At 62.5% G+C, this 22,290-nt stretch overlaps 2 protein-coding genes and 1 long non-coding RNA gene across 17 annotated transcripts in view; 1 reads left to right on the top strand and 2 right to left on the bottom strand.

Annotated features, from left to right (window-relative positions):
* LDB3 (LIM domain binding 3) overlaps positions 1-3,006 on the bottom strand; it is a 56,098-nt gene extending 53,092 nt beyond the window's left edge. For 12 of the 15 annotated variants that reach the window (XM_036355958.1, XM_036355961.1, XM_036355954.1 and 9 more), the window contains exons 1-2: positions 2,857-2,981; positions 2,652-2,767 (exon numbers count right to left, since the gene is read on the bottom strand). In XM_036355958.1, the coding sequence (XP_036211851.1) occupies positions 2,652-2,744 (93 nt within the window). In that variant the 5' untranslated portion in view covers positions 2,745-2,767; positions 2,857-2,981. Of the gene's footprint in view, positions 1-2,651; positions 2,768-2,856 lie in introns of all 15 variants that reach the window. The other 3 variants (XM_036355948.1, XM_036355949.1, XM_036355950.1) reach the window with 1 other exon arrangement.
* Positions 3,007-3,048: 42 nt separating this feature from the next.
* LOC118679338 lies at positions 3,049-16,518 on the top strand. The gene is made up of 3 exons (XR_004975210.1): positions 3,049-3,103; positions 3,599-3,749; positions 16,089-16,518. It is a non-coding gene; the product is annotated as an uncharacterized LOC118679338 (long non-coding RNA).
* Positions 5,223-15,215, bottom strand: OPN4 (opsin 4). The gene is made up of 10 exons (XM_036355964.1): positions 15,093-15,215; positions 13,873-14,018; positions 12,505-12,638; positions 11,986-12,186; positions 11,228-11,399; positions 10,669-10,833; positions 9,941-10,048; positions 8,936-9,116; positions 7,504-7,647; positions 5,223-5,794 (listed from the first exon to the last, which is right to left on the bottom strand). Exons 1-10 carry the CDS (start codon positions 15,213-15,215, stop codon positions 5,756-5,758), a joined length of 1,413 nt encoding a protein of 470 aa, XP_036211857.1. The 3' UTR covers positions 5,223-5,755.
* Positions 16,519-22,290: the final 5,772 nt, after the last annotated feature.

Below are 22,290 nucleotides of genomic sequence, written 5' to 3'. Positions count from 1 at the left end.
TTTGTTGCTGCTCCCACCCCTCCCCCACTTCCTGGAGAACTGCTGGGGTGGGGAAGGCGGGGAGAGGGCAGCTCCAGTTGCAGGCCCAGCACCTGTCCCGGATAAATAAGGCCCTTCCCTCTACCCTCTGAGTCTCCCTTCTGAACCCCCTTCTCTATGGCTCCTCAGGCTGAGACCCACAGAAAGGAGGCCGGACGGGCTGCTGCTGTCCCAGGGGAGATGCTGAGGGGCCTGTGGGCAGGATGGGGTGGGTTGAGCTCCCACCAGCCTGCAGGTGGCAGGCGGCAGCCTTTCCACAGGAGGAGCTACAGCTGACAGGTGCCTGGCCCCACCCAGTGCTCCTCTACCAGCCCCAGCTGGAGGGGGGAAGGGTCAGGCGCGGGGGCAGGGATCGCCACAGGAGCTCCTGTGCAAATTCAAGCCTGTTTGCTTGGCTCTGACCCTGCCTGGCTGACCACCTGCTCTGGATTCAGTGCAGGTGGTCGTGAGGGAGGCTCCTGCTGAGAAGGGGCAGACCCTGCCCCTGGGAACCCCCCTCTGCAATATGCCCCCAGTCCCTGTGGGAAGTGAACTGCAGCTGGAGTGGCCCTGCACCCCCATGGGGGAGAAGTTCCTGGTGCAGAAGGGCCTGGAGAAGCCCAGCAGGCAGAACCACAGCTCTGGGGGAGGGCAGGGCTGGGGGCTCGGGCAGGCCTGCAACACAGAGCCTGGGGCACCCCAGTCCGGGGATCAGCAGCTACCAGAGCAGCTTACCAAGAGACTCCAAGCCCCGGGGAGGCCCGGTGCCCCGTCCAGCTTGCTCCATGGCCTTGGTAACTTGGGGGGTGCCCCTGTAGGAAGCAGGGAGGCCATGTGCCCTGCCCTGATGCCTTGTCTGGGCTTCGGGTTCTATTCTTAAAAGTCCCCCTAGTCATGGCTCCAGCACATCCCAATACACCTGGTGCCTGCAGTGAGGACATGCTTCCTCCTGCCTAGCTTCAGGCCTCTGTGCTGCATCCAGCCTCGCTGGCCAGGCCAGGTGGCACATAGTCCCTGGTGAGGCCATGGCCATCCTGGCGTCACTGAGCCAGGAGGCTGATCTCCACCCCAGGGATGGGGCAGGGGGCCCCAGAAGGAGGCCTTGAGGATGGTGGGGCTGGGGCTGGGGCAGGGTTGGGCTCAGTCCCAGGTGGGGTGGCCAGGGGACCTATGAGAGTGAGAGTGGACAGGGAGGAGACTGCAGCCATGGGATGGGGACGTGCAGGGTGTCCTGGGCTCAGAGGCCCGTGTCACCACACCCTGAGGCAGGGTGTGCAAGCCCTGGCTGTCTTCTGAGTATGGCCCCCGGCTCCCAGCCCGTAGTCTGGAGGGTGCGGGCTCAAGTTGGAATGAGCCAGCTCTCCAGGACGAGGGAGGCTAAGGTCGTTTCCCGGGCCAGCACCCCACCCCCGAGAAATGCAGCCTCCCTAGCACCCTGAGGGGATTTCCTTGGGGTCCCTCCAAGGGCCCACGTCAAGTTCCACAACCAGGACTCCTCCTCCAATGGGGGTGTTGGCTTCCCACCACCCTGCCAAGCAGCTGTCAGGCCTTCCCCAGCTGCCCACCTCGGTGCTTCCCTGTCCTGAGAAAAAGCTATCTTCCAGGTGGGCAGCAACCAGACACTCCTGCCCACCCATTACCCTCCCGCGGCAGCCCGGGGCCTCTGCCGGCTCCCTCGTGCCCACACCAGGACTGCTGGGGGCTGCTCTAGGTCTCACATACCTCACAGTCCACCCCGGGACCCAGGGCCTTCAGCCCCAGCTCTGCAAGACTCGCAGAGTCCCTTTGCTTGACAAATGTTGCCTGAGCATCTATGCTCTAGGCTCTGGTGTGGGTCCTGGGGACTCAGCAGTGGTTAAGACAAGGTTCTCTCAGCAGATCTAGCTGCTCCTCTCGCTGGGTGTCAGTGCCCCAGCAGTCAGCAGTCTGTGAGCTGCCCTCGGGCAGTGCCATTCCTGATCGCAAGCAGACCCGGCAGGACAGGGTCATGTTCCCTGGCGGGCGGGTGAGCATGGGAATAAGATGTGAGACAGGCAGGTAAGCAGCCCTGGTGAATGGGCAGGGGCTTAGGCAGGTGAGGGAGGAAGGCCCAACCTCAGGAGGCCAGCCAGTGCCAGGTCCTTGGAGGGGACTGTTATCTTGGGTCTGAGATGGAATGGGTGCTGGAGCCCAGTAACCAGCCGAATCCAGCCCTGAGCCCTGACAGCAAGGTGGGCAGTCGGCCCATCTACCTATCCGCCCCCGTTACCTGCCCGCTCCACCCTGTGGGTGCTCTCTCCCCAAAGCCCACTTCCAGGGAGACACTCCCGGCCTGGGGGCACCCTGAGCCCACCCTGCCGAGGAAGGGCTATCCTCCCTTCCCTTGTCTGCCAGCCCCTCTCGGCTTAAAGCACCCTCAGCTTGCCCATTACATTCCACATTTCGCAGGCTGGCCACTTTGGCAGGCAAACAGCTGCGACAGAGACCAGGGGGCTATGGCCGGCAACATTCAGTTGGCGCCAATCCCAGCCCCCAACTGCGGGTGGGGTGTGCTCTGATTTTCAAGAGCCTTGAGGAAGACAGACAGATGGACAGACACACCGTTCTCTGAACATGCCAACCCCTGCGGCACCAGGCTGCGGCAGTGCACTCACCCGGGAGATGGTGAGCGGCATGTTGAAGTCCTTGCCCCCTTGCAGACGGAAGCCCCAGGGCCCAGGCCCCGCCAGGGTCACGCTGTAAGACATGCTGGTGCGGACAGCGGCAGCCTCTGTGGACGGAGGAGTGGAGTGAGAGGCCCTCGCACACCCTCCCCAGCCCAGGCCTCTGCCCTGATCCCCAACCCCGACCCAGCCGTGCCTGCTCTGTCCCTGGCTGTTGGCTGGGCTGTGTGGCGCTTCTGAGAGGCTCCTAAGAATAGCTGGGAACAAATGCCATCGACACTGATATCTGCCCTCTGCTGCGCCCATAAATGGACTGTAACCCTACACTGTGCCCGCCCGTCCAGGCCTCCCAAGCAGTCCACCGTGACTCATACGGCTAATATAGCCCCTGGGGAGGGGTGTCCAGCACCCAGCACCCCGGGGGCAGGACGGGGACTGGCCAGGTCAGTGACAATGCTCTCGCCTCCCTCTCTCCCCTCCTTGCTCCCTCTACCTGGAGAGCAGGACGCACGCTCTCTCCCCAGCTGCACCACCCCTGGCCCGGAAGACAATAGCTGAGCCCCTTGGGCAGCGCTCTGGGGCTCTGGTTATGCTGCCTTGTGCTCTCTGGTGAAGGCTGTACCTTGTGTGGCCTGGAGCCCTGGTGGTCCTCAGGGCAGGTGAGCCTCCAGCTGGCCTGCACGGAGCCTCATCTCTGGAGGCCCGTCACTGGCCCCAGGTGGTGCCGGCCCAGCAGCGATCGTCATGCTAGCCTGCGTGGCTCAGTGCTTAGTGTCAGCCCACACCAGAGGGTCTCGGGTTTGATTCCTGGTCAAGGGCACGTGTCTGGGTTATAGGTTCAACCACTGGCCCCAGTTGGTCAGGGCACATGTGGGAGATAGACAATTGACGTTTTTCTCTTTCTCCCCCCTCCCCCTTCTACTCTCTCTAAAAATCAGTGTAAAAAATACCCTTGGGTGAGGATTAACAACAAAAGCTCATCCTAACAGCAGCAGCTGTGGGCATGGCTGAGCTCAGCTCCAGGTCCTTCACAAGCTCATCCCCTCAGACCCGAGAGGCGGCGCCTCAGCCGGAGCCCGGCTCCGAGAGGTGAGTGCCTGTCCCAAGGTCACGCCGCCCTGGAGCCTGGGCTAATTCCCACGGGACTCGGGCCAGAAACGAGCTCCCAGTAGCCACAGGTGCCTCCCAATGCCCAGATTGGGGGTGGGGCGCGGGGGGGAGGTCTTGCCTGCACCCCTGGGCACAGGGCCTGAACGCAGGCCCCGGGCAGGCTCACACCCCCCAGACCCTCGGGGCCAGGGGTTATTCCTGGCCCTCCTGGCTCACTTGCGCTGGAAAACCTGACAGCAGTATGGAAAGCTTCAGCTGCCAGCAGGCACGTCAGGCCTGTGCCCTTTGCGCTGGAATGGCAGGGGGCAGGGAGGAGGAGAGATGCCATTTGCTCAGCTGCTGGGCCATGGGGCCAGGGGGGCAGGGAGGGCAGCGTGTTCAGTGTGTTCAGCCCACAACCCCGAGACAGCATGTTCTGGGAGGGCCTAGGACCCTCGGGACTCCTGCCAGGAAACCTTCAGAAGCCTTACCCCTGGGTTGTCTGGAGAGAGATCAAAACTCACCCTGGCCCCTGGCTGGGGAAACTGAGGCTCGGGGAAGGCAACTGGCTTAGCTGTGCCCTGGCCTTCCCACAGGGCTCTGGCCTGGGCTGGGCCCAAGCATTGAGTGCAGGCCTGGGTGTGAGCAAGTGATTCCCCGTTGCCAGCACCCGCCTCGGGCCTTGGGCCTGGCGCAGACAACGTGCCGGTGCAAGGAGTCCCCATATCACAGCAGCATTTGGCAGCTGGCCCAAGATCACAAAACGGCCACTCGGAAGAAGCCAAGGAGGGACTGTGTTCCTTCCTCCGCGTTCCACCTCCTCTGCCCTGTGCCATGTGCCTGTTCTCCCTGCTGCGCCTGCAGGAGGCCAGCAGCTCGGAGCGCCCCTCCCCTCCCCCATACCAGCCCCTGCCCTTCCCCACGCCCCTCCCTCCATCCTGACCCCAGCCCTATCCCCTTTCCTAGGGAGGCCTGCCCTTCCAGGACGGAGAGGACCAGCAGCGTGAACAGTGTGGGATGAGGCAGGAAGGGGAGGAGGGGGAGCCACGGGCTAGGCTGTACCTGGAGTTACAGGCTCTTCTCTGGACTTGGGGACCTGCCTGATGCTGCCCTGGGGAAAGGGAGGGCTAGTAGGAAGGATGCTCTTAAAGGTAAAGGCCAGCCCCTCCCCCCCATCTGCCTCCCCTGGGAGACCCAAGACAGCCATTGAGCAGATGGCACCCTCAGGCTGGGTGGGAGCCGCTTCTGGTAACAGCAGCTCGCTGGGTAGTGGGGTGAGGGCAAGCCTGATCTTTGTCCCTTCTCCACTCGTCCCCTCATAGTTTGAGACAGGAGCCTCGGGTGAGAGTCACAAGGTGGGGAAAAGGGGAGGGAGGAAGAGAAACTGCTGTGGGCCCACACTCTTCAGGCCTGCAGTTTCCCTCCCATTTTGGCATCAACAGACAGAGACCAAGTTTGTCGAGACTGCTGCTTTTTATTTCCCTCTACCCTGTCTGCGCGGCACAGCCTGGGATGAAGGCCACTGATTTACGAGCAAAATAAATCACAGGCGCAGTGCGTGCGCACACGTGCTCAGTGCATGCGGGTATGTGCCCGACAAGGAGCGTGCGCAGGGGCGTGGGCGCAGTGCAGGCAGCGCTGCAGGGAGAGGCCGAGGCGAGGAACAGGCTCCGCGGTGGAGGGGGGCGCGTGCCAGGCAGGGGCAGCCACGGTGAGCCCCGTGGAGCATCGCCACGGCTGTTGCTCGGACAGGACAATCACACACTCCTGGAAGCAGGAGGCCTGGCCCCACTCCTCAGGCTGAGCCTGGGGAGCAGGCTGCCCAGATGAGAAGTGGGTGCAGACCACTTGGCGTGGCAGAAGTTCTGTGTTTTAGGATGTGAATCCAGCACACCATGGTGACAGGGCCACTCCAAAGCTCACAGTTCATGGGCTGATCCTGGGTCTGTGTGAGGGGCCTCGAGGGGCTGGACGTGTCCCAGAGGAAAAGGAGAGCCAAGGGGGCCCTACATCCTGGGGTCCGGGCTAGGGAGCAGCCCCTTGGTCTGAAAAACAAGCCGCACACATCTGTTAGCCCAGGACTGTCTCCCTCCCCCACCACCCTCCCCCGCCCGTGGGAGCAGCCTCCAGTGGCCCTCTGCAGTGAGGGACAGTGCCTGAGGGCAGGCTGTCCTGGGTCAGGGTGGGCCTACTCTGGGACAAGGCACGTGGCCTGAGAGATGGAGCCAGAGTGTCTAGGTGCCTGCAGGGGCCCCCAGGTCCCCGGGCTCCTAGGTCTGGACTGAGGTCCCTCCACCCCACTGTCCATTTCACCACTGTCCTCATTTCTCTCCCTGTGCTGGGGCACCTCCACCCCTCCTGCTCCCCCCCGCCCCCCCGCCGCTCCCCCACACCTCAGTCCTGCTGCCCTACAGCACCGCTTCCTCCGGGGCTCTGCCGCAGCTCCCTCATCCAACCTGTCCTTGCGGGCCACACAGAGGCCGGCAGGGCAACATCCTCCCAGGGTCCGCCCGCAGCACCCGGCCTGGAGAGCCCTCTGGCCAGCACTTGAGTGGCTTTCCCAAGGCTCCTGCCCTCTCCTCCCCCTCCCCCCAGCTCCCAGGGCCCTTTGGCTGCTTCTGAGGTCACAGGGCAACATTCTGTCCCAGGATCCCGAGTGCCCCTGGGCCCTCTCATTCGCACAGCTGTTCCCTCAGCCTGGTCCCTTGCTCCTCCACTCTGCCTGGCAACCCCCCCTGCACCTCCGCCTCCCTGGGGACCCTTGGGGCCTGGCCTCTGCTCCCACACCCTATGTGCTGATCCTCAGTGGCAGTGCTTGGCACCGGTTAGGAGCCTGCCGATGAGCCATCCCTCTTTTCCCAGCCAGGTGTGCCCCCAGGCCAGGCACTGTGCCTTTTATCATCGCCCCCCAAGCCGGGGCGCAGCCATGCTTCTGTCCGGCCCCTACGCCTGTGCACAATGCAGGGGACTCAGGGCTGGGGAGTGAGTCCTCGTGGGGCTGAGCATGGGGGAGCGGTGCTCCCTGAGACACTGAAGTCGGAGGGAGCAGAGGCTCCAACTGTAGGGGCAGCCCCGGGCTCCCCTCTCTGGGACATGCAGGAGGAGCGTTGGAGAAGGACAGCAGAAAAGTGCCTGTGGTCTTGGCCTTGCTAGGGAAGCTCAAGAAAGCCCAGAAGCTGGGAGTGCTGTGTGAGTGGGAGTGAAGGACAGGGGTGGGGGAGGGCAGCCTCAGGGCCTGTGCGCGTGGCATTTCCATGTTCCAGAATATGGCCTTCTCTAATCGCCATCGGCATTCCGTTCCATAGGCACTTGGGCGACAGCTGGCTTTCTTTTAATAGCCACAGTATTCTGGGCGACACCCTGGTGGCAGGGCACTGGCAGCGAGCACACACACGGCATGCACCCCCACCCAGGTACGCCCAGCCTCCAGCTACACAGAGGTGCGCACCACCCACACTGGTGACACGCAGAGCTTAGAGAGACGCATCAGGGAGCTCTGCTCCTGTGGGTCGCAGGGACAGCGTGTGCGAGCACAGGTCGCACACACGAGCGCTCCTGTGTGCATCTGTCCCAGCACAGAGGCCACCGCCTCTGTGTGTCAATCACAGTCACAGGCGCCCTCAGGCCTGCTCAGAGCCTCTGGCATTCTTAGACTCCCAGGCCCCCCAGGCGGGCAAGGGAAAGCTGGGGGGACCCAGGACAACCCCGCTCTCCTGGCCACCCCCTGGGCTCCGTGCCCCGTGTCTCCGGTCACCTTCCCTGGATCCTCTGCTTCACGTCCCTGGGACTTGGGCGGGGCCTTGGTCTCCACTTCCTCCAGGCCCTGACTGCAGGGCAGCGGGCCACTCACTTGCCGGGCAGCCCCCCACGTGGCGGCTGCCTCCGTGTCTGTCCAGCCCTGTGAGGTGAGAGTGAGACAGTTTTGCTCCTGCCCCTCCCCCAGGCCTTGCTCCATCCTCCCCACATTTACTCGGGTGAGGCCCATGACACTGTTGGCGGGGCGCTGGTCGCCAAATCCCTGCAAACTGTAAGTGTGTGCGCCAGGGGTGTGCGCACACCTTCTAACACAGGGTGATGGGTGTGTCTTCAGGGGGTCTGGACCTCTGTTAAATAAGATTCCCTCCTCGATGTCTCCCACAGCAGCGGTTCAGGGAAGGGACCCTGACAGCTCCTCCCTCAGCCCCCAGCTGAGAGCCCTCTGGAAGCGGGCAGTGGGAGGAAGGGGTGGAGGGACCCTGCAGGCACAGTGCGGAAGAGCTCAGGTGTGGCTGGAGACAGGGGCCCACGACCAGGGAGCTCTCCTGGGGACCTCAGGGAGCATCACAGCTCCAGACCCCAAGGAGGGCGGCAGGCTTGGGGGTCTGTATCCACCCATGGCGCCCTAGCCCAGCCGTGGGCAAACTACGGCCCACGGGCCTGATCCGGCCCGTTTGAAATGAATAAAACTAAAAAAAAAAAGACCGTACCCTTTTCTGTAATGGTGTTTACTTTGAATTTATATTAGTTCACACAAACACTCCATCCATGCTTTTGTTCCGGCCCTCCGGTCCAGTTTAAGAACCCATTGTGGCCCTCGAGTCAAAAAGTTTGCCCACCCCTGCTCTAGGGTTTGTATCCACCCATGGCACCCCAGCCAGTCGTGGACGTAGAGGCAACTGTTTCAGGGAAGGACACAGAGGGTCAGAGAGGGTGAGCCAGGCTCACAGTCAGCACGTGATGGAGCTGAGGCTTGCACCAGGGCGGTGCTCCTTCCTCTGCACCTGCGGGCTCTCAGGGCTCCCAGGAGGACGGGCTCCATGCTGAGAACAGGGCCCTGAGCTAATTCCTGTCTGTCTCTCTGGAGGCTCATCTGGGACCAGAGATGCTAGTCTTTTCCATCTGTGGCTTAAGGGGTAGTGCCAGCCTGGAGCAGACACGGCCTGGAGTGGGAAGACCCCTGCTCAGCCCTGGCCTTGCTGCTGGGTGACCTTGGGCCAGCCTGTTGCCTCTCTGGCCCCAATGCCCCTACCTATCAGGGAGGATGATGCCTGAAAAAGCTGTGGGAGGGGGAGGATGGGAGGGGCTCTCCCTGCCAGTGTCCCAGTGTCCTGGGGGTTCTTGAGTTTCAGCGGCAGCTCCGCCCAGAGGCCTGAGGCTGGCCTGGTTGAGGAAGGGATGGCCAGTCATAGAGGGCCCGGCATTCTTACCATCTCACTTTCAGAGCCCAGGGACTCCTGGCGTCTCCGTCTGGAGACCCAGCTGAGGTCCGAGGCCTGGCTGCTCAGCGTGGAGCGGTGGGTGGAGCGGTAGCTGGCGTAAGGGCCGGTGCGCTGCCCTGACACACCCAGCAGCAGGCCCAGGCAGGGCAGATGCTGGGCTATGGCCATTCTGCAGGGAGGCACATCTGGTTAAAGCAGAGGGTACAGACAGACAGACACAAGGAGAAAGGGGTGGGTGGACAGACTGATACAAGGCTAAGGGGAGTGGGAAGAGAATCCCTGGAGAATGGGGACTTCAGACATTGGGGTCCTGAGCACAAAAGACGAGGTCTTGGGAACGGACAGAAAGAAACTGGGAGTCATGAAAAGTGATGACAAAGGACAGACAGATGCTGAGGTGAAAGATACCGACAGACTCACAGGACTGGGGACAGACAGACAGATACTGGGGCCAAGGGCATGGAGGGAGAGCCTTAGGGTAGCAGGTTCAGCCAGGGGCCCCGTTCCAGCAGCCACATCTCTGCCAATGGCCCAGCAGGTGGTGAGTTACTGACACCACCAGGCAAAAGGAAGCACTGACGGCCTTCCTGTGGGAGAGGCCAGTGCGCTGGGATCCCGTCAGCAGAGAGCACTCCGGGCCAGCACCATGCCCGCCGCTAGGGCCCTCGGAGCTGAGCTCCCCTGCTGGGGTCTCTCCAGGTGTCGCTGTCTGGGGGGATTTCCTTGCAGGGGCAGCACTGCCGATCAGCCATCTGGCTGCCTTTGGCCTCAGCTCCAAAACGCCCCCATTAGGATGAGACGTTGCCAAGGGAGCCTCCTGGGAAGGTGGAGCGGCAGCAGGTCACACCGGCCCCAGGTGCTCAGGCCCACCCACTGTCACTGGCTGGTCCCAGCTGCTGGAGCCCCTCCAATACATACACAGAGACAGGAAAGACACCCCCTTCGCAGGCCCTCCATGCCCATGAGGGTGGGCCTGGGAGCCTGGGGCTGCACCTGTACTTGGGGTGGGTGATGGCGTAAATGATGGGGTTGTGGATGGCAGAGGCCTTGGCGATGACAGCTGGCACTGAGTTCATGTAGGGCGTCAGGACATGAGCATACCTAGGAGAGAGAAGCTGGGGTCTCCCTGCCACGCTCCTCCCTGGAGACTCCCCGCCCACCTACCCTCTCAGGGATCTTCTTCCTCTAGGCCAGGCCCTGCCACGGGCACAGCCCAGCCCGGCCCAAACTAGCTGGGCCCAGTCAGTCCCAGGGGTGGGACTGCAATGCCAGGACGAGTTCTGATCTGAGGTGAGGGGCACCCGGAGAGCAGTGAGAGGGCGTCTGGGAGGAAGCTGTGCCGGGGGGGAGGGGGTGGTTCACTGTCCCTCGGAGCCTGTGCTGCCAGCAATAAACCCTCTTCACCCCCAGTGACGCTGGTCCCTGCTCAGCTCTTCCCACACCGCACCCCAGCCCTGATGCCCACAGCCGTCCTGGCTCAGAGGGCTCCTGCAGCACCTGCAGCCCTCACAGGCACTCAGGCCCAACCCAGCATGTCCCAGCGCCTCCAGGAACCAGGCAGGCCCAGCAGGGGAGCATCTCACAGCAGGGGGAGAAGGCTGGGGCCAGACTTCCAGGGTAAGCACAGCTGGCTTGCGCTTGCACTAGGGAGGGAGAACCTGCCCCAGAGCCCCTTCATCCCCTCACCCCTTCACGCCCCGCAGCCCTTCGCTGTTGCTCACCCAGCAAAGGCCATCAGGGCCACAGTGGAGTAGGGGGCCCAGGAGAGCACGAAGAGAAGAATGACCAGCAGTACAATCTTGGCCATTTTCCACTCATTCTGCAGCCCCTGCCGTTGTTGGGGCAATTCACTGCGGCCCTCACAGGCTCCGAAAGTCTGGAGAGCCCTGGGAAGGATGCAGAGTCCGGGTCTGACCCCACTTGGGTTGCAGTGGGTGCCAGGGTCCTGGCCTGTGCAGGCAGCCCTGACACCCCAAAAGTTCTCCATTGCATCCAGCTAAGCTGCCTCCTTGGGTTCCACCTGCGGTGTCTTCTCTGCCCCCTCCCCGCCCCCAGACCTCCTGACATGCCTAATAGCCCCCCTCAGAAGACCCCATCTCCTGAGACTTCTCTGGGCGTCAGGCTGTGCTGGTCCCTAGGCACCTGCCCCACAAGCACCGGTGCTCAGCTTGTCTTTGCCAATCTGGAGCTGGGTGCCCCAGGGGTGGGTGCAGATGGGAGCCTCTAGCGAAGGAGCATGGCCCCCTCCCCTCCAACCCCTCCTCCAAGCCCAGCTCTTACTGGCCTGTCTCCCGAATGGCCCTAAAGATGAAGACGTAGCAGTAGATGATGACAAGCAGGGGGAGGAAGAACACGAAGCAGAAGAGCAGCATGGTGTAGGCGCGGACCGCTGGTGTGAAGCTCATGTAGTCCCAGGAGCAGGAGGTCAGCAGGCCCTCGGGCACATAGGCACCTGGGAGGCCGGGCAGGCAGCTCTCAGCATCTGGGCAGTGCAAATGCAGGCTCCCCACCAAGCAGGGGCTTTGGATGTGGGGCCCGGGGTCCCGGAACATTGGCCAAAGCCCAGCTGGCCCAGTGCAGTGAGAGCCAACTGGCAAAGCCCACGGCTGCCCATCCTTGCCAGTGTGGAGCAGAGGCCTCACCAGAGCCCCAGGGTCCTACTCCTCCCGGCTTCAGCCCGCTTTCTGGTCCTGCCCCAGAAAGGCCATTGCCTTTGCTGCTAACCCTCCTGCTGCTGAGGCCTCACACCCAGCCCTGCCTGTCTGACTCACTGCCAACTCAGCATCCCTCCTCGCACCCAGGAACCACATGGGCTCCCCCTGTGCCCAGGGAGGGGAGCCAGGTCATCTCTGATAGCTGACGATGCAGCCCCAGTTTCCCTGCTGTTCGTCAGGCCTCCTGAGGCTCATCTGCCTCGAGGCCCAGGAAGCCGCCTGGACCCTTTCTGCCAGCTGGCCAACCCAACTCCACCGACCTGCCCTTGAATACGCCCCTCCCAGACTACCTCCCCCCACCCCCAGTTCCCACAGCCCACTTACTCCAGCCAAAGAAGGGCGGAAGACTCCAGGCCAGGGCGTAGAGCCAGACGCCCAGCAGGACGAGCGCCGCCCGCCTTTTGGACACCACCCCGATGGCCAGCGGGCGCGTGATCACCAGGTAGCGGTCCAGGGCAATGGCCGTCAGGGTGATCATGGAGGTGATGCCAAAGAGAGCCCCACAGAAGGCATAGAACTCACAGCCTGTGGACACAGCTCCGTCTCAGCCTTGGCAGGGAGCCCAGCAGAAGCAGGGGAGTGAGGGTCTGGGGCAGAGGTGCTTGGCTCCTGTCCTCACCTCTCAAGCAGTGCAGGCTGAGCCCTCTCCGCCCTGCCTCCCTGTAGCACTGGCAGAGGCTGGCAGAGGCCTCAGGACTGGAGCCTGAGCCTTCCCTGTTGCTATCTGAGGGCAGCAACTCACTCTCTGCCAAGAAAGAGGAAGTCACCTCCTCACCTGGGCACCCTGCACTGGGAACCCTGGCCACAGCCTTCCCCTCCCGCAGAAGGAGCCCGCGTGCCCACCTGCCTCCCCGAAGAGCCACCGCTTGTAGAGGCTGCTGGCGAAGACCACGGGGGCCTGGGTGAAGCACATGAGGAAGTCACTGACCGCGAGGTTGATGATGAACATGTTGGCGGGTGTCCTGAGGCCTCTGCTCCTGTGAGGGCAACACTGTCAGAGGCACTTCTGCTGGGGAGCTCCCCTCCACTACGGGTGCACACACACAAGTACATGCACACACGCACCTGTGCACACATGAGAGGCACACACACGCACACGTGTGCACTATAGAGACAAGCCGCTGGGCCAGCCGGCTGCCTAGCAAGCAGTTTTGGTGCCCAGAGTGCCGGCTGAGAAGTGAGAGCCTTGCCTCCGAGGGCGGCTCGTGCAGAGTGAAGCGGAGAGCAGGCCCCCGAGCTGCTGCTCGGCCTCGGAGCAGGCTGCGGTGTCCACTTCTCACCCTCCACACTCCCTGCGCCTGACCCCACACTCTCCTCAGACACACTCATTCCTTGGAGCCCCTCCCGGCCAAGTTCTCTCTTCCCCTGTGCCCAGCTGTGCATCCTTCTTCTGCAGGCACCCTCCTCACCCCCTTCATCCGGTCTCAGGGCCGGGCCCTGCTCAGCACCCCTGCCGCTGCGTCTGCATTCCTCCCCTCCGGGGGCAACGGAGCTGCGCTGTGCTCCACAGGCAGGCCCTCCTCTCCCCACCCCCATTTTCCAGACGAGAACACCAAGGCTGCCACTGGCGATGTGGCTCCCTCCAGATCACAACACGCAGCCAGCGGCACAGCAGGAGTCAAGCAGACCTGCTGGGCTGCGACACTGCATTGACTGTGCGGGAAAGCACAGCTCCTCTCTGCAGGCGAGACGTGTGGCTCAGAGATGCCTCGCCCACAGGCACCTCAGCTAGGAGGCCTGGAGGTAGGGCTCCGCTTCTCTGCCTGCCTGGCTTGGCCATTTGGCCTGTGAATAGGGCAGGTGTGGAAGGAAGAGGGGTTGCCGAGGGGCTGGAGGGCTCAGGGCCCTGGTGCCAGGGCTGTTCTTTGAGGCAGAAGGAGGATGCCCACTGGGGCAAGGGATGGTAGAGGTGAGCTGACGGCAGGGCAGAATGGGCAGGGACTGAGTGTCCTGGGGCAGTCACCTATGCAGAGGGTGTGCCCGGGGGCCAAGTGGCACGTGCCACTGAGCTGCCTGGACTACTTCTGGGCCCTTCCCTGAGCTTAAAGATTGAGGCCTGAGCCTGAGACCATTGAGGGGCTAGCCCTGGCCTCACTGTCCAAGCTCAACCGTGCCCTGGCAGAGTCAGCACCAGCAATGCTGCGTGTGCTGCCCTTCTCTGCGTGGCAGGCTACCCTCAGTGGCCAGGCCCCAACCCCACCAGCCAGTCACCTGCAGAAGGTATAGATGACTGTCAGATTGCCCAGCATCCCTGTGAGGCCCACCAGCAGGATCACTATGCCCAGGGTGTAGTGGGCGTGGGCCGGAACGTCGACGGTGGGGAAGGAGACCCAGGCCGCAGCCTGAGCCTCGGCTGCCTGGAGAAAGTCGGAGAAACAGGGCATCACGTTATCCTGTCATCTTCAAATCGCCCTGAAGAGAGGGTTAGGGCTCCGGAAGCTCACCGTGCCGGGTCCCTCCCCCACTCAGCTGGCAAGGGGCTGGCTAAAATGGAAATGCAGGTCTCCCTACAGTCAAGCCTAAACTCCCATACATGGCACAGGGCATCAGGCTCCTAGGAGGGCTCCAATCACCCGTGGAGGCTGGAAAGACAGGTTGGCACACGCCTGGCAACAGGACATGGCTAGGATGCCTCTACCTTCCCGTGGGGAGAAGGCAGAGGCAACTCTGAGGTGGCCCGTCTCTGCTGTATGAGGCTGCTCCAGGTGCACAAGCAGTTAGCAGTGGTATTCCTGGCCCTCGGCTCGGGGGTGGTGGAGCAGGCGGAGCCCCTTTCCAGGGCCTCCGAGAAGAGGCTTGCCCCCCGCACCCGGGTATAACTGGGTAAGATGGCACAGATGGAGGTGTCGGGTCTCTGCAGGGAGGCCGGTGCAAAGAGATTTAAAGACGCCTCCCCCCAACTCCTTTCCGGGGCTGGTCCAGTCTCCACCCTGCTCTGGCCTTTGTAGCTACAGGAGCCAGCCCCTCCTGTCCAGGCCTGAGGCCGCATCCCAGGTCTGAAGGGTACCCTCGCCCTCCCCAGTTGTGGGCATGGCCTGGACTCTGGCTAGATTGATGGGGGCAGCAGAGCACACCTAGCGCCTGCCTCCCTCGCTGGACAAACCCAGTCGCCCAGAGTGAGCCTGCTTCTGTGGAGGGTCCGTGGGCAGCCAGCCCTCCTCAGGAAGGGGGGACGCCAGGGGCAGGTGTGGCCCTTCAGCCCCTTCCTTCAGGCCAGGCTTTCTCGTCCTCGGTGCGCTCCTCCAGGAAAGCCGGTGCCCTCTCTCTCCAGAGGCCGCTCTGCAGGGCAGGCTCAGAGATGCCCAGTGACACGCCCACAACTCCCAGCAAGGCACAGGCCTCTCCGCTCTCCTACCTACACCCGTGTGTCCCCAGGAGGGGTCAGAACAGAGGAGGAAGGTCGTGTGCCCACAGGCGCTCGCCCAGCTTACCGTGGGGCTGGTGGGCAGAGGGGGGTCCAAGCTGGAGGTGCTGCTGGGTGAGACGGGGGTGGCCACGCAGCCAGGCTCCCGGGCTGGGCCCAGGGGGCCTCTTGGTCCTGAGGGAGGGTCCATCCTAAGGTGGGGTGGTCTTTTCTTGAGCCCACAGACAGGAAAGTCAAAAGCACGGGAGCCCAGGATGTTCCGACGTTCCCCAGCTCCTTCCTGCCAGTCTGCCAGGTGCCGCTCCTGCAGCCAGCGGGGCTGGCAGCTCTGTGTGCAGTGACGCACACAGGAGGAGAGTGTCACCGTCTGGAGACTCAGCTCCACGGTCTGTCCCCACCTTTAAGCAGTGGGGCTGGGAGTGCACACGCGCACTTGCTCCGTGAGACCGCCCTCATCACAGGTCCCTGCTGAGGACAGCGTGAGTGTGCGCGTGTATGAGGGTGTCATGTGAATGTGTGTGCATGTATGAGGGTGTCATGTGAATGTGTACGTGTGTATGAGGGTGTCTGTGAATGTGTGCATGTGTGTGTATGATTGTGTCAGTGTGAACGTGCATGTGTGTGAGGGTGTGTGAGGTTGTGTGTCAGTGTGAATGTGTGATTGTGTTAGTGTGAATGTGCGTGTGTGAGGGTGTATGAAGATGTGTGTCAGTGTGAATGTGTGCGTGTGTGAGGGTGTCTGTCAGTGTGAATGTGTGTGTATGAGGGTGTGTGTCAGTGTGAATGTGTGCATGTGTGTGTATGATTGTCAGTGTGAATGTGCATGTGTGTGAAGGTGTATGAAGATGTGTGTCAGTGTGAATGTGTGCGTGTGTGAGGGTATCTGTCAGTGTGAATGTGTGCATGTGTGTGTATGATTGTCAGTGTGAATGTGCATGTGTGTGAGGGTGTATGAGGTTGTGTGTCAGTGTGAATGTGTGTGTTTCAGGGGATTCCAGGCTTAGGCTCTGGACACTGGGCCGGAGGCTCTGTCCTCCCCTCTGACCATTCCCTTTCTTCCCAGAGCTCATCAATAGCCTCCACCCCAAATCCCAGTGCTGTCCAGGGGGCAAGTGAACCAGCCTCCGCCTGTGCCCAGGGTGCCGGGCCCTCGCACCCAGCCCACAGGAGCCATCACATCTTCACCCCTCCTGGCAGGAACCAGGCTGGCCACCATTCGCATGAAGGAGCTGAGATGAGCCAGGATCTACACGAAGAGGCCTGGCATGGGGAGATCGGGTCATGGGGCATCTTTGCTTGTTGTTTCTAATAAATTTCTTTACGGAAGTTCCGATGTAAAGCAGAACGGGAAGTAGCCAGAGGCCTGGGAGCTCCCCTGGCCTGTAGTCCTGCCCCAAGTAAGTGAATGTCCAATGTGGAGGGAGCCGGGTGGCATGCGGTCCCGCTTAGCGGAGGCAGCAGGAGTGGAGCCCAGAGCTGGAGAGGGGGACGCTGAACACAACTTCCCGGTCTGCTGCTTCCAGAAACGTCCTACTTGGGAGCCAGGTCCTGCGCTCAGCACAGAGCTATGCCCTCTCCTCTTCCAGGGTCCCCGGTCTTCACAGTTTTCCTAGAGCCACAATCTGGGCGTGGGTGGCTGTGCCCACAGGGCACCTTCGGCTCAGATGTGCTTTCCCTGCAGCTCCAGGTCTCGGGCACAGGGTGGGGCCCGCGGGTGGCGCATGAGGCTGAGGCGCTGGCTTTCCTTCCTCTCCTTTAGCCCCATGCGGACTGCCAGCCGCAGGCTTTGCAATGTGGGCACTTAACTACCAATGTCAGCGGGGAGCAATTCCGGCCAACACGCCCGCCCGCTTTCCAACCTGACACCAGGGGGGACGCAGGTGAAGCGGCCAGGCTGTTCCTCAGGGCCGCCAGGAGGGCCACGTGCCCAGAGCGCCACAGGCCTCAATGCAACGCTAACGGCTCAGAGAACGGCACCCCCGCCTGTCACAGTGTCCTCGCTGCGCCCTGCCCTCGCAGCAGCGATGCTGGCATTCCTCCGGCCTCCTCCAGAGCACCTCCTGGGGCTGCGGACCCGCCCCTCTGCCCCTCCGCCCCCTTGAGACGCAGCACTGGCAACCCTGCTTTCCATCATGTTGTCAGTTTGGCTCAAATAAACTCTTATGAAAAACATTATTTTAAAACAAATTTAAAAACAGCCCCATGAGCCCCACTCCATCCAGAATTCCAGTGCAGGGTCTTCAGATCCTCAAAGGCCCGCCCCCCCCAGTTAGTGCCACTCCCTCACATGCAGGTCGGGGTCCACGCAGGTCAGGGTCCCATCCTCCCAGCACCAGTGGCCCAGGGCAGGCTGGCCTCAGCACCCAGAGCCACCACTGGTGCCTGGCACAGCTATACTCCTGGGGACCCCCAGCGGAGAGCAGGGCTGCCACTCACACACAGCTCCGCTCTCCATGCTCTCCCCCGCCCCCGCCACCCCTTACAGCCCATGCTTGACACGGCGGCCCCTATCAGCTGGGGGTCTGTTGGAATCACAGTCCCCATGCAGCTTCCATTGCTCTTACCACAGAAATTCCTTAATGTGGGAGGCGGGCAGAGGGAAAACTGCAGTGTCCCTGGTATACGGGGTTAGGAAGGGAATACTGCAGTGTCCCTGGTATTCGGGGTTAGGGAGGGAATACTGCAGTGTCCCTGGGGTGGGGATTAGGAAGGGGGTTTGTTGGGGAAACTGAAACAGCACAGGTCAGCAGCAGAGGCCTGCAGCTCCGTGTTTGTGGGCTGGGCCCCTGCTGTCCTGCGGGGCTGCTGCCCTCTCCCATGTGAGTCCTCCTGGCCAGGCCTCCGGAGGGGCTGCTGGTGGCAGAGAGGTGTCGGCAGCCCCAGCCCCGGGTCCCGGAGAGCTGACTTGAAGCCTAGTCCTGCCCTGGGGAGGGCAGCCGCATCCCAGGGGATCAAGTTCAGGTGCAGGCCCTCCTGCTGGGTGCAGGAGCCAGCTTGGGGCCTGGGACCTGAGCTTCGGAGAAGCCCAGTCCAGGAGTCCTCCCTGTGCTCTAGCCCGGCTGGCCTCCTCTCAGACCACAGAGTCCACACTGTCGCTGTGTCCCCAGCCCCTTCTCTGGGCCTCAGGTCAAACACCACCCGCCGAGCTGCGAGGAAGCTGTCCCCAGAGCCAGCGGCCCACCGTCTGCTGCTCATCCTCTGGGCCGGCACCAGCAGTGCCATGTAGTGGCTGTCGTCTGGTTGGTCTGTCTCCCTCTCTAAACAGGGCAATTTGTCTGACCTCTGTCACCCATTGCTTCAGGGAAATAAAAATCTCCCTGGTCCCTGCTTCCCAACGTGTGGCCGCAGGACAGCCGCATTAGCACCCCGGGAGCTTGTTATAGGTGCCCCACCGACTGCACCGGTCACTGTCCCACACGCAGTGGTAGGTGCTGGCTGAGACTCACAGAAGACTTAGGGACAGGGAACAGGTGGTGGGACACAGGCAACCAGAGATGAGCAACCGCAGGACGCACTGCCACGCCCAGGTGGGCAGATGACAGGAGGGGCTGCGGGGCCAGGGGCTGGGCTGCCAGCAGGTGCCAGAGGGACAGCGCTCATGAGTGGGAGCTGGAGCCGCGGTGGGGGCGTGACTGCCGGCAGGGGTGCGTGGGAGCGAACGTGGGTGAGTCCCACTCCTCTCTCTGGGTATGTCCCCTGCAGGTGCCTCCCAATGGCCACCCGACCTGGGAGCCAGAGGCGGGCCTGCGAGATGGGGCTCCTGGGACCGAGAGCAGGTGGGACAGGGTGACGGAGTAGAACCGTCATCCCTCCACCCATCCCCACCTGCCACTGTAGCCCGTGGGCACTGTGGGGCCCCCTCCCGGGCCACAGGGTAGCCCTCCCAGTCCTCCCTACCCCCCGCCCCCATTTCCTATCCACAGGGGCTGCTCAGGGGGGTGGGCGAGCCCTGGCCGGGCAGCCGTGCCAGCTCCCAGGTTCCCGTGGGCCAGCCTGAGCCATCCTTCTGCTCAGCCTGCCGGGAGCGGGGGAGATCACACTCACTGTTCCACCTCCATCCCGGGCGCCAGGGAGGCCCGAGCGGGTGCTCTGTGGCCTGGCCCTGTGCTCAGCCCTGCACTGACCACCGCCTGCTCTTCGCGCCTCGCTGGCACGGCTGGAGGTGGGAAAAGCCTTCCAGGCCTCCCCCTCAGGGGTGCCAGGGCAAGGCCTGAGCTCCCTGCGGGGGCACCCAGGGCCTGGGTGTCTGCGCAGCTGGGCGTGGCGGAGTGGGGTGTTGTGTTAGATGAAGCCCGAGTTGCACGCAGTCAGCAAGGCCTCGGCGACTGATCCGCTTGCTGCGGGGCTGGAACCAACCAGCGTCTGAGCACTGTCCCCGGGCCCCGCTGACGGCCCAGCTGTCTGAGCCCAGAACCCCTGTCCCTGGTGCGGCCTGAGAGCCCGGTGAGAAAAGCGACGTGGAGGCCGAGGCCCTGGCCCTCAGGTCTGCATTCCCGGCTGTAGCCCCGGGGTCTGGGCTCCACACTGCCCTCCAGCCGGCCCAGCAGGGGATCAGTTTCCTCAGCCCAAGCTGGCGAGGGCTATCTGGTTACCCAGAGATTCTGGAAATCTCCTGGGAGCTGTTAAGTGTCTCAACAAGCACTGAGCAGGAGTCACGTGAGCCCTCCCTCACCTGGCACCTGCTTGCTTTCAGGCAAACCCTGTCAGAACAGGGCGCCTTCCCAGGGCCATACGTGCAGAAACTCAGAAACCCTTGCTTTCCTGCTGCCTTACGTCAGAGAGCAGCAAGCAGGGCTGCGCCTTCCCACCTGCCTTGAGCCCAGCGGTGTCACCCATGCCCCCACCAGTGCCCGCCCGCCAGGTGCCCAGCGGTCCTGCTAATGTCCTCAGAGGCAGCTGAGGTCCTTTGGTCCCTGGGGCCCACCTCTCCTGTGGCTTCTCCCATCCTTACTCCCCACTCCAAGGGGCTCCCTCTGAGCTCCCTCCTGTGCCGCCCACACTAGCAAAGTGTGGCCGTGTCTCCCAGCACTGAGGGGCTGCTCCCGTGTCCGCAGGAGCCCCACATTCCGGGCCCAGGGCCTGAGCCAGGATGCTCTTCGAGGTCTCCGATGCACTCCTGCCGGGTCCACGTGTGTTTCCTCAGTGAGTCCAGTCCGGGGCCCCCAGCTTCTCGCCCATCCAGCGCCAGGCACTCATCGCCCTTGGGCAGCACGCCATGCCTGGCTGGCCTCAGTCGCAGCAGCTGCCTGGGGCGAGCTTGCTTTGTCACCAGGAGGAAAACGACAGTCACCCCCAGAATGTGGCCTCTTCCTCCCCTCATCTGGGGGCTTCTGTGAGGGGGTCAGGGCCAGTTACCAGGTGTGGGAGAGCAATTAGGAAACAGGAAGTCAAGGAAAACATGAGTGAGGCCAAAAGAACAAACTTTTAACTTGAAAACTGATTATACACCTAGAGGGATACATGTATAAAAACAGCCATCAAATGGGCAGCCTGTATTTCACATATGAGCACACCTGCAGCCCATCGAAGGCAATGACTTACTACTAGACTAAAAAAATAAAACTCAGGGTGGGCACAATGGGTGATGGGCGAATTATATCTTAATTTTAATTTAATTTTAGAAAAAGAGAAACATCGGTTCATTGTCCCACTTATTTGTGCATTTACATTGATCATCTGCCTTCCACATGTGCCCCTAGTAGGGATCAAACCCACTACCTGGGTATGTGTCCTGATCAGGAGTCGAACCCACCACCTCTTGGTGTACAGGACGATGCTCCAACCAACTGAGCTACCCAGCCAGTGCCATTGGCAGATATTGATTCTTGTCTGTGCCCTGACTGGGGGGGTCGAACCCGCAACCTTGGTATATGGGACGACACTCTAAACAGCTGAGCTAACCAGCCAGGGCCTATATCTCAATTTTTAAAAACGCACAAAATATATTCCTTAAGCCCTTTGACATTTCCTAGCTGGCACAGGGAGCCTGTAATTGGGACACCGCCCAGGAGTGACATACCTGCTCCTTCACCTTTTGGTGGCATGCTGGAAGGGCAGGGGGCAATTTTCTTCCTCGAAGTGCTTCCGTTGACGTTGGCCACGTTCCTGAGCCTTCCCTACAAAGCGGAGCGTCTTCCAATGGGGCGGGGAGGGAAGCAGGGTCCTGCTTTGTGCATGACAGTCCAGAGCCACGTCTGGCCACTCAGAGAGGGTGGGGCGGGGGGCGGGGGGGAGGCAGACGGGGAAGGATGGGACCTCCGTGAGCACAGACATGTTCTCAGTGCAGAGTGCAGCCGGCATGTAAGGTGTCGGGGTCGCTCTCTGACCACCGCCACCCTCACTTAGCTGGCCCTGCCGAGTGGCCCTGGTGCGGCCGGAATGAACCCTGCATTTGCATTGGCTTTGTCCTTCGAGGCGACTGTAGACGAGTCGGCTGTGCAGCGGAATCCCAAAGCTGTGAACATGGCATATCCCCGCCTAGGAGCCAGCAGGTCCAGGGCCTCGGCTGCGGTCCAGCTTGGCCCGTCTGCTGCCAGTCCGGGAAGTGACCAGCCGTGCATCCCCGGGACGGCTCCTCGCTGCAGGACAGGACGAGGGCCTCACCCTGCGCCAGGCACAGGGAACAGGGGAGGGCAGCCCGGACCGGCCCCGGAGCTGCGGAGTCTGCAGAGCGCCATCTGGGGCCACTCCACTCGCGCTGGCCTCTGCGCCTCCCTCCTTCCTCATCTGTAAAGCAGAGAGCGAGGCCAACCTCGTTGGAGGCAAGGCTCCCCCCCGCCACCCCTCCCTTGGACCGGAGACAAGAACCACCCACCTGCATGTGAACACCCGCCTTCACGGCTCAGCCTCCTCCTGCACCTGGTCTCCGCCGATGCCATGGGACCCGTTCTGTCTACTCCGCTGGGGCAGCCTCGCTGGAAAGACGGGGGGCCAGGCCCTGGGCAACCGGGTTCGGGGAGGGTGGGGCAGAGCAAGCCGTGGCTCCCCGCCCCTGCCGCTGGCCGCAGAGGGAAGGGGGACCCAGCCTCGTGCCCACACGTGGCCTCCAGCCCACGGCCTCTGCGCTTTTCACTTGGAGAGGCTGTGTCCCGGCCAGGAGCCCCGGCCTTTCCATTTCATCTAAAAGCTGCTCGGACCCCACTTCTGAGAGCAGAAGCCTCACCGCGTCTCCCCTGGGTCTGAGGACCAGGGAGCCCACCATTTCACAGCAGCCTGGGGAGCAGCTGAGTCGCAGCCGGCCCCCTCCGGGTTCAGCTGTGGGTGCC

Source organism: Myotis myotis, unplaced genomic scaffold, assembly GCF_014108235.1.
Source record: "Myotis myotis isolate mMyoMyo1 unplaced genomic scaffold, mMyoMyo1.p scaffold_m19_p_24, whole genome shotgun sequence".
Classification (NCBI taxonomy): domain Eukaryota; kingdom Metazoa; phylum Chordata; class Mammalia; order Chiroptera; family Vespertilionidae; genus Myotis; species Myotis myotis.
The sequence above is the reverse complement of the archived record's forward strand: the minus strand, read 5'-3'. Positions and strand labels throughout refer to the sequence as shown.

Excerpts from the sequence above, each read along its gene's own strand:
- OPN4 (XM_036355964.1), bottom strand. The coding sequence starts at position 15,215 with ATGGACCCTCCCTCAGGACCAAGAGGCCCCCTGGGCCCAGCCCGGGAG. Across the intron at positions 9,117-9,940 it reads ATCACCCACCCCAAGTACAG|AATGGCCATAGCCCAGCATC; the intron begins GTGCAGCCCCAG and ends GCCTCCCTGCAG. Across the intron at positions 5,795-7,503 it reads AAGCAGAGGATCCAGGGAAG|ACCAAGGGGCTGCTCCCTAG; the intron begins GTGACCGGAGAC and ends CTTGTTTTTCAG.